This window comes from Cyclopterus lumpus, chromosome 13, assembly GCF_009769545.1.
Source record: "Cyclopterus lumpus isolate fCycLum1 chromosome 13, fCycLum1.pri, whole genome shotgun sequence".
In the NCBI taxonomy this organism is placed as follows: Eukaryota; Metazoa; Chordata; class Actinopteri; order Perciformes; family Cyclopteridae; genus Cyclopterus; species Cyclopterus lumpus.
In genome coordinates this window covers 773,800-792,639 of record NC_046978.1, presented here as the reverse complement: position 1 = coordinate 792,639, position 18,840 = coordinate 773,800, and the positions used below count along the sequence as shown (strand labels likewise).

Genomic DNA, 18,840 nt, shown 5'->3' with positions numbered 1-18,840 from the left:
AACGTTCATTCATTCACTTACACTAGGTGGTACACCAAGTTCTGTTTAAGGGAGGTTTGTTGCCCTTTTTAATAGGCATACTTTTCATAAAGTGTTGTAGCCCAGTGTGTAGGTCTCTTTGATTGACACGTTAGAATAAACATATACTATATTATATTATATTCATATTATATTTCATATTATAATGAAGTATGGGCAAGTAATTACGTCCTTTTGGGTCGCATTAAGTCTCCTGTCCCTGGTTGTGGGGTGGACGTAGCATTTTTAGGCTTTCCATTATGGTGTGAATAGACCATGTACCCCAAGCCAAAGGATTTGTGAAATCTTAAGAGCAGTTAGCTTTGAGAGATATTAGTGTTTGAGTGTTTTTTTGACACAAGACTTCTCTCAGAAAGAAATAACCTTTATTTATACATTTTAGCTTTGAAAGAATTTCCAGGGACTCTGAATCATTCTGCTTTCGTCCTGTCTCTCACCATCATCACACATATTTTCTTTATCCTTCTCCTTTTCTCTTCTCTGTTCAGCTGATGTTTGGACGCTTTGGTCAGGTTGTCGAGAAGAAGAAGTCAATTACTCTTCAGGACATCAGTGCTGTAAGGAGACATTTTCTTTTTCATCTATCCATCCTTCTATTCGGCCTTTATATTAAACTGTTTTGTTCTGCCTCTCTTCCACTCAGGAGGAGCGTAGGCAGCTGTCCAGCATGTTGGGCTGTGAGATCTCCTCCATGCTTTGTGTACCAGTGGCCAGCAGGGCCACCGGTCAGGTGGTGGCGCTAGCATGCGCCTTCAACAAGCAGGGTGGGCAGAGGTATGTATGTGAAATGTATATATATGTAATATATATATATATATATATATATATATATATATATATATATATATATATATGTGGTCAAACTAAAAGCTATCATGAACCTTTTTACTTTTTGTGATCATAAGATCACAATGAACTATTTCATGCAGAGTAGAATTATGGTGAAAACGGACATGTTTAACCTCTTAGCTTAGCTTTAAAATCAGTGTAACTTTGGGGCAGATGGCTTACTGCTGAAGTATATTTAACATGCTGGGATGTCAGTCTGAGATAAGTTGGCTTTCCCTGATTCCTGAAGCACTGACTCATAGGGACAAAGATTTATCTGACAGCGGCTTACAGTAATATTGGGATGGGTCGGCCTGATTGGTTGAGCTCAACAGCTCAGTTGTGCTGCTGTTTCCACTGAAACCAACAGAATGTGCTGCATGCTGCCTCAGGAACGGATAGAGTGTGTGTCAAACCGCACACTTTGGAGTGTGTGTCAAACCGCAGTCTGGCTGTGTGTGTGTGTGTGTGTATGTGTGTGTGTGTGTGTGTGTGTGTGTGTGTGTGTGTGTGAGATGATGCAGATGGCTATGTGATGATCTAGAGTCAGGTCATGAGTCTAACAGCGGGTGGCTCGGCTGCCTGGTTTGGCACCATGTTTTGATATGCATTTCTGTGCGTGTGTGTGTGTGTGTGTGTGCGTGTGTGTGTGTGTGTGTGCATGTGTGCGTGCATGTGTGTGTGATGCTGCCAGGAGCAATGCTGCATGCTATCTCCTGAATACAGAAGTCTGTAAAATCACCCTCCAGCTGTGTCGGTTTGTGTGTTTGGTAAAGAAACAATGTGGTACTGTGAGTAACGTGTTTTGTTTCTATCCATCCATCCATCCATCTATCAATCTATCCATCTATCTATCTATCTATCTATCCATCTATCCATCTATCTATTTATCTATCTATCCATCTATCCAACACCATCCATCTGTCAGGCAGCATGTCTCTACTTATGTTAAAGTGCTTTATATCTTTTTTCCCCGAAACACACTTCACTCGTATGCACTCACATACAGTACCCTGCTCTCTCTCTCTCTCTCTCTCTCTCTATCTAAAGACTAAGATAGATGAGAGGGGATCATGTCCTCTAATTTCTCCCTCTGCCAGTGGTACTGATGATCGAGCTGGCATCTCATTACCATAGTAACAGCCGCAGGATTATGGTTGCAACTGTGCACAAAATGTGTTAAATCTATCCTTTGCAGGCTTCTAGTGCAGTCGTCCAGACTTTACTAGAGGCATACATCACAAAGATGCTTCCCCTTATCATATAGATTGCATATTCATAAGGAAAGTTTTTTGGAACTTCTCTTGTTCACATATTGTGACACCAGTAACAGGTCCGTAACTCAGGTTTGGTGCCAGACACTTCACACGGTGTGAATACACCACTAAAATAATAATAATAATAATGATACAGCTGCACCCCCAAAGCAACAGTCTAAGTATGTTAGATTGCATTTACTGTATATATGTTGAATATGAAGTTGGCAGAAATGTTAGGAAGGCCATATTAGTTAGCTTTGGATTTATTTCCGAGGCAGTCTCATACTGTTGCTTTCTTTGCTGTGTGTGTCCGACTTTTCATTCTAGCTGCGGAAATGTAGACTTTTTTCTATCTGGACTGCAGAAAACTACCCGGTAGCACACAAAATGATTTTCCAGCCTTAAGGGGAATTCAAACTATTAACTTAATTGCTCTTAAATTGAGATTCTCTGGGCTTTTTCTAGGCGTAGGTCAAATCCTGCCTCCAATAGGGAAATAAAGCCCTTGAGCTACAGTCACTCAGTACATCAACACAACAACGTGCCACTGCCCTCTGTAGGCAAAGCAGGAAAACTGCAGGCAATTACCAGCATTACCGTGTTCACTGCAGATCATTTCATTGGTCAGTCTTCATTTGCCTGCTTGATGCTGTCAAGCACGGTGACACTCAGATTCACCACCTGCAGGAAACCAGAGTTTGATTCTGTTTTCAGCCAATTAGACATATTACGTCAAAGTGACTTTGCATCGTTTTTCACGTATAGCATATAACGTTATTACACTGATGAAATTATTTTAGTTTACATTTTCAGTTTATTTTCCTTTATTGAGCAGCTAGAACCAGAGGTTGAAATATTATTCATGCATTTAGTTGCAGACAATCAACTAATTCATTAATTAACCGTTTACTGCGCGTGTGTGTGTGTGTGTGTGTGTGTGTGTGTGTGTGTGTGTGTGTGTGTGTGTGTGTGTGTGTGTGTGTGTGCCTTGTCCATTGCAGACACACAGAGGCAGATGAGCATGCAATCCAGCACTGTTTCTGCTACACTTCAACGGTCCTCACTTCAACGTTGGCCTTCCAGAAAGAACAGAAACTCAAAGTGGAGTGCCAGGTATACTGCACTCGCCCACACACATGCTTATACTCTCACACACACTTCCACACATATTGCACGCAAACATAAATACGCTTGAAGTTAAAGAGCTTTTCTTGTCCACTATTTTTTCCACACAGGCACTTTTACAAGTGGCCAAGAATCTCTTCACACACTTGGGTAAGTTCTGCCCGTCTGTGAAGAAAGACTGTCGTAGTACAATTTGCATTAATGGACGATATTTAAGTGATCACCTAGTGAAACGAATAGCGCACGTAATTGAATGAGTTATTACCGAAAAGGTGATTACACCCAGGATCATAACCGTAAAATCAGAAGGGCATTAAGTGATGGCTCCACCTCTCTATTGTCTAATTACACAGAGTCCTTTAGATTCTAATTTAACGGTAAGCACCAACTGCAGAATAAGTCATGGATGATTCATCGTGATTGCAGGTGCAAAGAATTGATCCACCGGTAGAGCAAATTGCCCTCTCACTGTACCAAACCGCTGACTATAAAAGCTCTTATCATCTTGTACAGCTAATCCACAGCAACTCACTGTACAATCTCTGTTTCCGTCTATCTGGGCTTTGCTGTAATTCCCTTAATTTCCTCTGTTTTTCTTTTTATTCCTCCCCCCTCCCCCCCCCCTCTTCCTCTCTCTCTCTCTCTCTCTCTTTCTAATTCTTTCAGATGATGTGTCAGTGCTGTTACAGGAAATTATAGTGGAGGCCAGGAACCTCAGTGATGCAGAGATGTAAGCCCTCTGATTCATCTTCAAAGGGATGTTTCAATGTGTGTGTGAAACGGAGTGTGTGTTCAGTCTGAATGTCTTTATCTCCATTTGAAAAGGCTATCTTGGCAATTTGTTCTTAACCGACTTGCCGCTTTTAATTAAAGTACCTGAGATGAAATGAGATTAAAAAACCTCCTCATTCTCTCTGCTCCGCTCCCCATCAGCCCTCTAACTCGGTCTCTCTCTCCTTTCCTCGCTCTGTTTCTCCAGTTGTTCGGTGTTCTTGCTGGATCGAGTCAGTCATGAGTTGGTGGCGAAGGTGTTTGACGGAGGCGTGGTTAGTGATGAGGAGGTACGACGCACAAGCATTCAGTTGCCCACTCACACACACACACACACACACTCACACAGACATACACACAGTATGTGTCTGGAGTCTTTCCTGTGACCTTTTTGAGGAAGGATTTCATGCCTTTATTAGCAAGTTGAGAGTAGAGACAGACAGGAAATGATAGGAGAGAGAAATGGAATGACATTCAACAAAGGTCCCCATCCAGAATAGAATGCAGGACGTTGTAATTACAATGTCAGCATCTTCTCGGTTGCGTTCGTTGCGCTTTCGCCCGACATTTCCTGTCTGACTCTGCTGTCAACAATCAATTAAAAACAAGTGTAACAGAATAATAGTGTCTCTAGTTGACAAAAGCAATTGTGTGTGTGTGTGTGTGTGTCGGCGTGTGTGTGTGTGTGAGTGCAGAAGGAGTTTCGTATTCCAGCAGATCAGGGTATCGCAGGTCACGTGGCAACCACCGGTCAGGTCTTGAACATAAAGGACGCCTACTCACATCCTCTCTTCTACCGCGGTGTGGACGACAGCACCGGCTTCAAGACTCGCAACATCCTCTGCTTCCCCATCAAAGATGAAAACAATGGTACTAGCAGCGATGACACACACACAAGCTCTTTCATTCAACATACTCAAAAAGTCACAACTTTCACAGGTGACTGAAATAATACCAATGACACAAGTTGGAGATTAATGCAGACAGATAATACCCATAAAAGTGAAATAAAATATAAACAATGAAATAGATAAATAGACAAAAGCATATATAACAAGAAAAGTATTCTAAAAGATATAAAGATATAGGTAGTTTGTAATGAAGTGTTTTATGGCCATTATCTAATTTCAGCAGCTCGGAGCATAAAAGGTTTTTTCTACTGTCCATAAATACAAAGTGGCAACAGCTGCCCCTGTAGAGTCCAGTAATGTGCAGATAATGCAATAGCGAGGCTACCGATAATATAATAATGAATCAGATTCCGTTTCATTACACTATTAGTAGTTGCTCCTTTAGTATCCTGTACAGCACGTACCTACTCTTCCTTTGGAAAACATGTGTCTGTTTCCACACATGTGTTCTCTCAGAATAGCACAAAGAGTTGTTACATCATTACATTACATTACATGTCATTTAGCTGACGCTTTTATCCAAAGCGACTTACAATAAGCGCATTAAACCATGAGTCCAAACTCAGAACAACAAGAATCAAGCAAGTACAATTTCTTCAATAACGTTAAACTACAGAGTACTATCCGTAAGTACCATTTAAGTGCTAGAGTGCTACTACGGCTCTACCCTCCCTATTTAAGGTATAGTCGAAAAAGATGTGTTTTTAGTTTGTAGAGACTTTCTACTGTCCTGATGTCAATGGGCTCGTTCCACCAATGAGGAGCCAGCACAGCAAACAGTCGTGATTTTGTTGAGTGTTTAGTTCGAAGTGAAGGAGCTACAAGCCGATTGGCAGAAGCCGAGCGAAGCGAACGGAGTGGGGTGTGAGGTTAGACCATGACCTGGATGTGTCCTTTTCACCTAAATGTTAAGGTGCATAAAGTGCAGACTGAAGAGGCATCCATCCTCAGTGTGTTGCATACTTAGAAGATGCATTACTTTGACGCTGCGCCTTACTTCTTGCTGTATCCAAGCAGAAAAACATTAGATTCTGTGATTTGTCTCTATATAGAACACTGTAAGATTAAGAGTTTGAACTCAGATTTTTTTATGTGCAATTAGGTTCAGCTACATTGTGAAATTAATTTGATTCAACGTCTGTTCTGCTCCTCTTGGTACATTCTGTGCCTCATTTCCTTTTCGTCCTTGACTCGCTATTTTTCTTCACTGTCAATTTCTCTCCATTCCTTCTTCAACTCATTGCCTCCATGAATGTCTCCCCGTCCTTTGTATCTCTCCATCTTTACTTCTGTCCTCTTCCCCTTTCTTTAATTCCTCCATCTTCCAGAGGTGATCGGGGTGGCTGAGTTGGTGAATAAAATGAACGGGCCTTGGTTCAACCGCTTTGACGAGGACCTGGCCACGGCTTTCTCCATCTACTGTGGTATCAGCCTCGCCCATGTAAGTCTCAACCTGCTGCGATAACTGACTCTATGAAAACATTTCATTTTCTGACTCGGTATAGTGAATAGCCACAGACGGCTGTTCAACAGTTTGCAGTGTGTTATCGGTATCTTATTATCTGTTAGCAGCAAAGACAAAGTGTGAAACATTATATAAATGTGGCATGTTTTAAGCTACACATTCATTTTTATACTCACTGAAACCAATCTCATTAACAAAAGCAATCCTTAATTAAGTTTGACTGCATGAGAGGAATGAAACAAAGTTTAAAGCATAAGTGACCGTGTCTACGTCCTTAGTCTCTTAAAACCGTGTGGTAGATCTGTCACGCGGCGGGAACTGTGGAGGAGGACTCGGACACAGAGTGGAGATTTAACTAACCGTATATTTATTCCATAACAAAAAATCACAGGGAAAAAACCTGGAAACAACTAACAAAAAATCACAGGGAAAAAAAACCTGGAAATGACTAACACTAGGTTCCTGGACATGACCATGACTAGGCGTGTGTGCAGGACGAAGGATCAGACACACTGGACCAGGACAAGGGGAGACACAGACTATAAGGACACATGAGGGAAGTGGGGAAACAGGTGGACACAATCAGGAATCAGGGAAGACAATCAGACTGGTGACACAAGAGAAAGGGCACGGAACCTGAAACGAGAGGAGAGTTAATTTCCAAAATAAAACAGGAAGTCACAAAACAAACATGGAGACAGGACAAAAACCCAACTTGACATACAGGTGTGACAAGATCTTCTTTTAGTGCTGTCAGAAAGATCGATCCCGTTCAGTGGGAGCAAAATGCTCAGTCACGCCTCGAGGGAAATTTAAAGACGTTCAGTCTGTGATGGAACTGAGTGGCTTTTATGGTGTAGTTCATAGATGGTGTGACCACTGCTAAGCCACTAACACTCATTCAGCTACACTAGTGTATGTAGCTCACGAAGACAATGATGAAGACGGGCTGTTGTGTTATATTGTCACGTTTTATATTGTTGACATTGATTTTAAATATATCAGAACCCAGCGGTAATAAGCTCAGATCAGCATGTTGTTTTTTCATTTGCTGTAAAAGTGTTTTTTTTTACAATGCAATGATCAAACCTTGTCATCATATTTTTCATCACTGCAGCAACTCTCTCCTAGAGTAGAGATATTGATTTTAAATGATTTTACAGGATTTATTTATCCCACCTCTAAGAATACCGTCAAGCAGTCTTGCGATTGATTGAGTCATATGATGTATTTACAATTGATTTCTCATAATGTACCTTAAGAAAGGCACATTAGTTTAAGAAGAGACTGTGGATTAAGGAATATAGGAAGGAAATGAAGAGCTGATACAGAAAGTACAGCTGTGGTGATATTTGATGTATCATTTCCGATTAAGCAGCTCTTGCCGTGTGTGACCTTTGAATGACTGCAGGCTTCTATAGGTAGTTTATCTATGAACTGTAAAGATATTTGAATGGAAAAATAATTGGTTGCTCTGGGGCTCGTAAATCATTCAAACAGGACATGCATTATATATCGATGCTCACTGTGTATCATGGTGTACAGTATATGCTGGGACACAAATTGGTTCAGCAGGATGATCTGTAATAAGCAGACGATATTATTGCAAATTATCTATCCTCCTTTTAAAATCAAGCGCTGTTGGATGCCAAAGATTAAACACCATCTCAGCCTACTTAGTTATCTTTTTCAAATATAAAGAAAAACAAGAACAACTGCTCTACTACTGGTGCTGTAACTGAACTGTACAGCATACTGGCTGCTGCCAGTTATATGTGAACATAAATAAAGGGTATAGTGTTACTATAATATGATGTTTGCTTCTCTAGTCTCTGCTCTACAAGAGAGTCCATGAAGCTCAGTTCAGGTCCCACCTGGCCAATGAGATGATGATGTACCATATGAAGGTAACATCCCATTTGTACATCTCACTCCCTCTCGCACACAGACGCATTGTATTTACTGACACTGTCCATATTATTTACTCAATATGATTCAGTATGTGTATGTTGCAGGTGTCAGAGGAAGAGGTAGTTAAGCTGCTGGTACCGGGGATTGAACCCGTGAAGGAGATCCACCCCTGTTTTGCCGAATTCACGTACACACCTCGCTCCCTACCTGACGACACCACGCCGTTGGTAAGAGACACGTGGGAAAGAGAGAGGCTGAGGGGGGAGGACACAGAGAGGAGGAGGCCAAACAGAACAAGGATGTAACTGATCTTGTTGTGTGTGTCTGCAGTGCATCCTCAGCATGTTTGAAGACATGGGTTTCATCAACAAATACAAGATTGACATGAACACTCTCGCCAGGTCTGACAAATCCATCAATTCATATTCTGAGTATAAGAGCCTGTGTGTGTGAATGTGTCCTCCGGTTACTTCGAGTAGTACTGCATTGATAAATAGTTTCTGATTTGATGTTCCGACCTGTGATTTAATTATGTCATCCCTCTGTTGAGTCCTTTTCCATGATCACATGCTTGTCAGCTGCTTCATAGTGTGTTGGAGTAAATGGCTCTAGTAACAAAACTGACAAGACATTGGTCTAAGTAGAGCGAGAAAATTAATTGAATATGTCAAATTATTCTTTAACCTTGTGGATGGTGGACTTCTGGTGCTCCTTCTTCAGCATTGCAGCACATTTAGAATATGGTGACAGAAAGAAACCAGAACAAGAACAAACCCACTCCTTAGTTTATAAAGAAATAACTATATATACTATTATATATTTAAAACTCCCTTGATTATGTGCTACAATTCATTGCATGCTGTGTTGTAGATGATAATCAAACTGTTTGGTGTCAGGTTCTGTCTGATGGTGAAGAAAGGCTACAGGGACCCTCCCTACCACAACTGGATGCACGCCTTCTCCGTCTCACACTTCTGCTACCTGCTCTACAAAAACCTAGGGCTGTCCAACTACCTCGAGTACGTAGACAACACTTATCCCTGCAGCGACACACGTAGCCACGCGTTTACTGGTCTCTCAGCTTAATCCTCCTTCTTTCCTTTTTAGGGATATAGAGATTCTAGCTCTCTTTGTCTCCTGCATGTGCCATGACCTGGACCACCGTGGCACCAACAACTCTTTCCAAGTCGCCTCAGTAAGAGCACAAATGATCTTGATTTTCTTTTCTTATTTAACTTCCATCTATTCAGTCCCGTTGAGATTTAAAATCTCTTGTCCAATGGACAAGGCTTGAAAACAAAGTGTTGAAAACAACAACACATTTCACATAAATGAGTAAGTAACAGACTTAAAACCAACAGCGAATTGCTAAAATAATTCAGTTCAAAGTGTCTCTGTAGCTCACACCAAGATGACGGTGCAAACACTTTAAAATCTTTCACCATAAACGATGCCGGTTCGAGGAATGATGTCCATAATTTGTCTGCATGTTTTAGGCGGCAGAAACGAACATAGATAAGGAGGCAGTTATAAATAAAAATGTACCGATATTACATTCTGTGGTTGTATAAAGAGGACAAACCAACTGTCTCATTCAAACTGCAACAGTGTGAATGGAAACCCAAATCACAGACAAATAGTAAAGCAGCGTCATCTACTGAATGGGACATTTTCAAAGAAGACTGATTCATTATTAAAGAGAATAATCCCCCTGAATAGAGTGTAGTAGAGCAGCACTGCAGCTGCACTTTCAAAAGCAGACTATAAATTGGCTTTAAGATGCTCAGGATGAAGAAGATCAATAAAAAGCTCACAGTCTGTGTAGCTCCCCATCTGTGAAGTTGCCCCAGTGAGACACTTGTTGTCATTTTGATTAGAAGCATGTTCCTCTGCTCTACTACGATCATCTATAATCACTATAACCCTCCAGCACCTAAATGACGCACACTCCATCTCTCGTTATGCAACAAAGGTCATCGTTTTGTCAGCTTATGATTTCATATTCCTTCAGATTCACATTCAAGCTGACAATTATGTACAGTTTAAGAGGAGGATTTAACTGAAGGATAATGTTTCATTTTAATCAATATAATGTGTACTTAATAAGGATTGTGTTTTATTTGTCTGTCTGTTTTTATTTTCAGCAATCTGTGCTGGCTGCTCTATACAGCTCAGAGGGATCTGTGATGGAGGTAAACTAGCAACCAGTTACATCACATCGCAGCGATGTGAAAGAGACTGGAAATCTATCATAGCTATGACAGCATGAGGGATCTGGGCCTATATTCAGCATGTACTGTTGTTCTATTAAGTTCTATAAATCATACTATTTAATTATTATTACTGGGGTCATAGTTAAAGGTTGTGTTGTACTGGATTTTGTCGTTTCTATTTTTGTGTCCTTCCCCACTTCTTGAAGGGAGCAGAATATTAGAAGCACCTCTGAATATGATGCACCATTACTAAATATGACATCCATGCTAATGAGTGCATTGTAATTATGTATAATTTAACTTTGTAGACTGAAAAATATAATTTTCTTATATGTATTTCTTCCTTACTTGTTGTTCATTATGTGTGATCTACTAATGTTGTTTTTTTACTGGCACGCCACCTAGTGGCCAAATTCAAACTTAAATGCATCAATATATTGGTTTTGCTTGTTACTTTGCGACATGACTCAGCAGTCCCACAGAAGCTGCCTTTTCAAATGCACTCATTGCTTTTCCTGCTGTGCCTTATTTTCCATGACAGAGACATCACTTTGCCCAGGCCATCGCCATTCTGAACACTCACGGCTGCAACATCTTTGATAAGTTCAACAGGAAGGTGAGATAAAGAAAGACATTCACACATTACAAGTTGTTTCTCGCCTTGCATTTCCATTTACTTCATTCTGCTTTCCTTGTATGTGCGAGGTACAGTTATTGTGTATGTTTTTCTTAGGACTACACACGCATGCTGGATTTGATTAGAGATGTCATTCTGGCCACAGACCTGGCTCACCACCTTCGCATATTCAAGGACTTGCAGAAGATGGCTGATGGTACGTACGCAAAAGCAGTTCAGTATGCACAGCCACATCTCTACTTTTGCTTGAAAGTCACAACCCCAAACAGCAGAGGGAGGCTTTGAAAACAGTTTGTAAGTTTGCAAGTAAGTTTCTGTCATTTCTTTCCTCTAAATAATCAATGATACATATACGGACTGTACATTTCTTCTGCTGGCTCCTTTTCACCACACAAAAGCCACATATCTAGATTTTCATTATTTCCTGACTTGTTTTTCAGAGATCTCAGGTCAAATTTCCAGCATTCATCACTGACATTCTTAATAATCCTCTACTTTTATTGAACTCTTAACCCCTTTGAAGAGACAGTTGCTTTTTTCTATTCTTATATAAAATAATTGTCTGTAACCAACTGGCAAGTTATTTGTTTCGCCTGAATGCAACCAATTATAGGTTATCCTGAGTGGATGTCTCCTTGGTGGAATCAATTGTGTGTTTGAGTAATTGAAGGACATTAAAAGCTTTTAAATGAGTTAGTGATTGCCTTGCACCACAGAGTGTGTAACTTGTCAATCATGGACAAAAGTAATTTGACCAAACACAGAATAGAAATGTACGGTGTTAACATTAATTTCTACATAATTTATTCTTACACAAACTGGTAACTGGCATACAGCTGTGTTGCTTCTGATCATCAATATCTATCATCACATAGTAACCATCCATTTTGCTTCCGGGGTTTTAAAATGCAATGAGTAAAGTTAAATGTTAAAATCTAAAATTGTACAGTGGGGTGAAGTTGTTTTCCTCAGATCTCCACAAAGTTGTCATCTGTTTTACTGTCAAAGTAAGTGTGTAATTGTTTTGCCTGTGTTTGTTTCAGACGGATACAACCCAAAAAACCGTAACCATCGCTCCATGCTGCTGTGCCTGTTGATGACGTCGTGTGATCTGTCGGACCAAACCAAGGGCTGGAAAACCACACGCAAGATTGCTGTCAGTTCACAGTCTACACCAATATCTATACTTTACAATATAACCATACCACACCTTTAACTAAATGGGTGTAGTTTGAAGTTGGGAAATAATGAACAATATATGAATTGGCACACATGTATTTAGGTCTTGGTCCTGCGAACAGCCTTGTTTGGGGTTTGTGCCTTTGACTAGTATACTGTGTACAATCATGTAAGTGAATGTTGCAGTCCAATTACTCTAGTAATTTGAACAATTATTCATACTAATATGTAGTCATTAGTGTTGCACACATTGCACACTGCGTTTAAACAGCTTGTTGAAACTAAAGATTGTATATGAGGTAGTGAAAGGAGCTCCGGTTCAGACGTTTATAGACTGTCTCTATTAGCTGACGTGCAGCAGCAACAGAGCTCATTCTTTCAGCAGTGCATTCCTAAAGATTTCCCAATGACACTAAATCTGACCCTTATAGATGATGGGATTCGTATCTGTACAGTTGGACACAACCTTTCAATTTTTATTCTATTATTTTGCTATTCTGTGAAACTGCACTGCATTTTCGGATTAGGTTTAATCTTGGTCTGCCCCCTTTTCAGCACCAAACCCCTGACCCTTGTCCTAAATCTTACCCCCTAAATCTCCAAACACCTACAGCAAATGCACTGTAATCCTTTCTCTTAAAACAGAAAACACATTTCTGTGTAATACATGGCCTGGCTTATATTGGTCTCAATAGGTACATTTTTTTTTTCACTGGTCGGAAAATGCTCGAGGATAAATGGAAAAACAACAATCACACCAAAAATTGAAATGTCATAAAGGGGATTACATAAACAAGTGAGCTGTATTTTAAGTCAAACTTAATCAATGTCACTGTGAATATGAAACCAAATGAGCAATGACATGTCTGCCTGTTTGTGTCCACAGGAGCTGATTTATAAAGAGTTCTTCTCTCAAGGAGATCTGGTATGTGTCAGTGGCTGTTAAATGGCATTTTAAATTATTGAAGTGGCTGAAGTGTGTGTGTGTGTGTGTGTGTGTGTGTGTCATTTTACACAATATAGTGCTCATTACTCACTTCTGTCTGCATTGTGTGTGTGTGTGTGTGTGTGTGTGTGTGTGTGTGTGCAGGAAAAAGCCATGGGGAACAGACCCAGTGAGATGATGGACAGAGAGAAAGCGTACATCCCCGAACTACAGATAAGCTTCATGGAACATATCGCCATGCCCATTTACAAGTGCGTAAAAAGAGCTCAGACATCACCCCCCCCTTCCCTGACCCCTTTGACCACACATCACTTTGTCTTAGGGTCAATACTGACCGTGGCCCCCACATTGCAAGTATTGAACACAGGGAGAGAGTTGAACATTTTCAAGGAGTTTCCTTTCTATGTTCACCAGAGAAATATATAACTTTTATTCAGTATATTTAGTTTGTTATCATTTAAAGCTGCTCTAATCAATATGTTTCATATCGACAAAGGCTCAAATAACTGATGTGTGAGGGTTGTTTGCAGTGACAAACACAAGAGAAAATCACCAGATTCCCTCCGTTGTAATGAGTATTTCAGCATCTTTTAGCAACATGTTGTATGATCTCACAACTTTACTGTTTTGATTGGCTCTCATCAGCTGCATTTTCGGCTATGGCAGGCTGCTGTCTTCAGCAAATAAAAATGGATAGATTCACTGTACGCTTCTTGAACAGTATTAAACAGCAGACCGACACAGTTAGCAACAAGTTGGTGAACATCGTGGAGCATTTCACAGCCAGATATTTAACTCAGGAGCAAAATGAAGTGAACATTGGTCTAACATTCAGTCAGGTTTGCCAGAAACATGACTCCAAATGACTATCATTGTCTGCTGGGTATGTACAGTATGTAAGCAGTTGGTTTTTAACATGTTTGCAATATTAACTTTTTAAGGTTAATGTTGTGTTGGCAGCCTGTTGCACTTCCAACATATCAGCTATTGCAGATTAATAAAATAAAATGCTGTACACTATGGAGCACTGTTGAAGGTAAAACACATTGGAATAAAAGAAATGAAGTCAAAAGAATATATAATTAAATTATAATTTTTTTTATTCTCAAGCTTGCACATTGAAGATCTCTTATTGTGAAGTATCACGATAACTCTGAACTCACGTGCTACCACTGCCGTCTGTCCTTTCAGGCTCTTATCTGAGCTCTTACCTGGGGCCACTGAGCTGTACGAGAGAGTGGCGGCAAATCGGGAGCAGTGGACCAAAGTGTCCCACAAGTTCACCATCCGTGGGTTGCCTAGCAACAACAGCCTAGACTTCCTGGACCAGGAATATGAGCTGCTGCAATCCCAGGGTGCATTCGGGAGCGACGACCACTGCTTCAATGGTTGCCTTGATGATGCAGAAGGAGGAAGGGGTCAGTGACATCAGCGGGCTGCTTGCAGTTTCTTGAAGTTTTCCGTGGTCCAATAAGAGGCTGATGATACCTTTTTAGCGACCTAAGAGGGAGGGATCTCTCTGCTGTCAATCACTTAGATGCTTAGCAGGCCATGCAGAATGGACAGGACAAAGTTTCAAACTAACTGAATCTGACAAGTGATTTGAAACGCGTGGATCCATCTGAGCCGGTTCAGTGATTAGATACCACATGTTGCTTGTGTCTCCAGTTCAGGAAAGCAGAAGGTAGTGACTTTTATCTTTTTCAGCAGCTATACTGGAAAATACGTTTTTAACCACAAGTCACAAGTTCATTCATACAGTACTGATCCTGATTACGATTGTAAACACACACACACACACACACACACACACACACACACAAATGTACATGCACACACTGTTTAGACACACGACCGAGAAAAAAAACAATTCTTATGGAAAAAGACTACTTCAACTTCATGTAACAGTGAGATAAAGTGCTATTTACTTTCTGTAAAATGTTTCATAAAGGCTTATATTGATTTCAATGGCTCAGCTTTGTTCACAGACCAACAGCTGCCACAGTCCCTCATCTGATGCTGATGAATGCATGCTATATGGACACCTCATGTATTATTCCTTTTTATCTTCGTCAGTGTTGGTTTCTCCACGGCAAAGAAATCAATGCAGCTCATTTTTATACCATCATGACAGATTTTTGTATTTGGCTCTTCAAAAATATATTTGATTAATTCATCTTCGTACAAGAGAGATTTAGTTAATTTACTTACACAGCCTTATAACCCTTGTGTGTATTTATTTACTTGTCCTCATTTGTGTGGAGGTTTAAGGGACAAATTGACAATCACTGATCAATTAGTCACAGATCCCTGGCCATAATACCCCACGCCATGCCTAAAACATGAAAGACACACACCATGTGCACATTAGCTGCTTGTCACTGCATCAAGTATGCATCAACACCTCGAACAAAGGTCGCTCATGACCTAAAACGCACGCCAAGTTTATTTTTTTCTTCCCATCCTTCCCACTCCCTTGCACCATTATCACTTCCTTTTACTTTTTAGTTTACTGATTTAATCATAAACCACTTTAGATGGAGAGCAACCGAAGCCCTTTAAAAGATCCATCTCATCTGTTAGTGTAAATGTGCCAGAGTAGAGCGTGTTATATGGAGTGTGTCATTGAGTGTGTCATATGGATCTGCCTTATTGCGCATCTTTGCTGCCTTTCTTAGAGCTTTTAATATATGAAAATTGAAATAAAGAGTCTGTTTAGTACGTATGTTGTATATTTGTTATAGACATAGTTTGAGTATCAATGCGGGGAATGAATGATCACAATGCTCAAAAGATGTATATTTGTGAAATACCTGTGTGAAGACCTCAGATGTCATGTTCAATTCTTTTTATTTTAAGTTATATACAACCACATGTGGATATTAGGCAGACACAACATCATTTATTTTCAGTTCTCAATGCACCCAAACATTGTTTTAAAGAAGGAACTATAGATGTAGCCATCATAGAAATAACTCAGTCCTAATAGCATCAACCGTTCACTATTGCTGCACCCCAAATGAAATGAATATTAGAGTTAAGTTCTCAGAGTGTACCTCGTAAAAAAAGGGTGGGGGGGGGGGGGGGGCATTGGGTGTTATGTTACAATATGCCATGTTCAGTTTTACTTTATAGGAAATGCTGCAGAGCTGGGTAAGGTAATCAAGAAATAGTTACACTAAGAGTAACGTCTGTAATGGACATGACTACTGTATGACTACTCCACACATGTAGGCTGTGTGGAGGGATGAGAATGTGTGGATGGCTGAGTGGGTGAGTAGATGAGAGAGACAGAGGGAGAGAGAGAGAGAGAGAGAGAGAGAGAGGACTGGAGGTAGTTGAGATCAAGAGGGGGATATTCAGTACAAGCGGTCTTTACGAAGCTGTTGATAGTGATAATGCAGACACAAACCTCAAGGGATCTTGCGAGAATTTCTTCAGTTGAAAATGAAAATATTGCACTTGTGGTATTCAAATAGTTCTCAACAGGGTCTCACGAGGATGAACGCTACCCAAACAACCTTCCTCCTTGATGCAAAGCGGTTTGATGTATGCGTTATACCTACATCGGGGTTTGCATAAGCGGTTGACTGCTTGATCTGCCTTGGTCTGCTTCATGGACTGATTCTTTTTTACAATAAATGTCTTAAAGGGCATACAGATATGTTTGTAGACTCTCTCTCTATTTCTCAAGCTCTTTCTCTCACATGTGGTTTCCCCACTTCTATTATTATTAAACCACTGTTTCATATGTACCTGCCTTCTTCTTGTGCAAGATGAAGTGTCTGCCTCTGTTAAGTAAATACGTATGCCACTTGTTAACTTATTATTAGGTATGAGTTTCCGATGGCATTTAAGTGTTAGATCACACTGTTTCCACGGGGAAAAAAATTTGAATGGCTGTGACAATTTTTTATCTACACTTTACACGAGGACAGTTGTCCATTCTGAGTGTGTATCAGTCCCTTTATGTTTGTTTTAGAGAGTCAGGGTTAAATGTGCCAAGCAAACATTATCTACTTCCTGGCCAAGCTGCAAGGTGAAAAACGGGCAAACCTTAAATTAGTTTTGTTCTCTAATTTTGGAGGGCATTTGAGGGCTGTGTTCGTTTAAACTTTTCTGATACATCATGACTGGTCTGAAATTGCAGCTCATTCAGGAAGTGTGAATCCAATCTATTTCCCATCATCAGAGAACAGCAGGACTCTAACCTGTGACGTGACGTCATTGTAATGAAAGATCACCTGTGACATAATCATTTAAAGTGGCAAAAATATATTTGCTGTAAATATCAAAGTTTTAAAAAACAGAAATGTTACTTGATTTTCTGTCATTACTCCAATGGGAAGTATTTCAATTCTGCAATGTATTTAAAGTGGTTGCATTCTGTTTTTCATACCATTTTTGAACAAACCCGAGGTTAGACTTTTAGATGGACGAGGTGAAAGAAACCCATGTGGGTATTAAGGTTATACATGTGATACTCTCCAACAAATAACAACCCAAATTAATCTGAAATGTATACATGATGTTTATAATGAGGACTAAATCCTATCATCTGTTACTTTTTTTTTTTGTTAAGTTCTGAGTGCTGGTGGTCTTGTTCTTCAGATGTAATGAACAAGGACATTATGGATGACATTTTGAGATCTTTTCTTTCTTTCTTGGAATAAATCTGGTGAAAGGCTTCTTGGTTGCTGTTTCGAAAAGTGCACACACCATATAATGTAACGTCACCATACTCAGCAGACTGATTTAGTCATCATAGTGGTATCTCCGTGGATCCAGTTGGCCTATCCCACATACTGGTATTGTAGAAACGTGGCCAGATTAACTCACTGAGGGCCATGGGGCAAAGATCTACTGCAGTCCACGATTCACTCCTGACAGCAAACAGCAAAATCTCCTCTCCACATTCTGCATGTAGCACATGTGCATGTAGACATGCCCACATTATTTTTTGCCAATTATATGATCTATTAAGGTCCCTAAACCAAATAACTGATTTAAAATGAATACATCAAACAAAGTTTTGTTTGGGAATATGCATCACATAATAATTTGACATGGGTCCTTTCATAGGGCTTTAAACTGATGTTGTGCCTAGAATGGTGCCTATTTCCATACCCATTTGTATTTAATCAAATTAACCCAGTTGAAATGTGGAAAACCATGCTAAAAACAATGTTATTTTAATTTAAAGCATTACATTTGGCATCCCAATTAAAATCAGATTCAAGGTATTCCAGTTTGTTCGAGACCTTTAAATTATCTGTGCGAGTAATATTGGATGATTGAATTTGAGAGGAGAGATATAAACATATACATATGAGTTATACAAGTGCATATTGGACCAATAACCCCACATAATGCAGTCACAACTGAACTTGGCTAGGACCATCTTATATTAGAAATACAAAAAGCTGAATAGCTAACACTACATCCCCTATAAAGCAAGTGATCAAGTGAGTCCTTATATGCCAAGAGGTGCAGCTGAAGAGGAGTTCATCCAGCTGGTCCAAAGACTCAGACAGCACATCAGAGTTCAAACCAACC

General features: G+C 40.0%; 1 protein-coding gene across 2 annotated transcripts in view; it reads left to right on the top strand.

Moving 5' to 3' along the window:
• Positions 1-16,005, top strand: part of LOC117741084 (cGMP-dependent 3',5'-cyclic phosphodiesterase) — a 125,675-nt gene extending 109,670 nt beyond the window's left edge. For both annotated transcript variants that reach the window (XM_034547788.1, XM_034547789.1), the window contains exons 12-31: positions 528-596; positions 683-813; positions 3,128-3,239; positions 3,362-3,401; positions 3,918-3,981; positions 4,231-4,312; positions 4,718-4,892; positions 6,262-6,374; positions 8,228-8,305; positions 8,414-8,536; positions 8,640-8,710; positions 9,206-9,328; positions 9,417-9,504; positions 10,454-10,501; positions 11,064-11,138; positions 11,256-11,355; positions 12,203-12,315; positions 13,225-13,263; positions 13,429-13,535; positions 14,476-16,005. In XM_034547788.1, coding sequence (XP_034403679.1) covers positions 528-596; positions 683-813; positions 3,128-3,239; positions 3,362-3,401; positions 3,918-3,981; positions 4,231-4,312; positions 4,718-4,892; positions 6,262-6,374; positions 8,228-8,305; positions 8,414-8,536; positions 8,640-8,710; positions 9,206-9,328; positions 9,417-9,504; positions 10,454-10,501; positions 11,064-11,138; positions 11,256-11,355; positions 12,203-12,315; positions 13,225-13,263; positions 13,429-13,535; positions 14,476-14,710 — 1,986 coding nt within the window. In that variant the 3' untranslated portion in view covers positions 14,711-16,005. The remainder of the gene's footprint in view (positions 1-527; positions 597-682; positions 814-3,127; positions 3,240-3,361; positions 3,402-3,917; positions 3,982-4,230; positions 4,313-4,717; positions 4,893-6,261; positions 6,375-8,227; positions 8,306-8,413; positions 8,537-8,639; positions 8,711-9,205; positions 9,329-9,416; positions 9,505-10,453; positions 10,502-11,063; positions 11,139-11,255; positions 11,356-12,202; positions 12,316-13,224; positions 13,264-13,428; positions 13,536-14,475) is intronic.
• Positions 16,006-18,840: the final 2,835 nt, after the last annotated feature.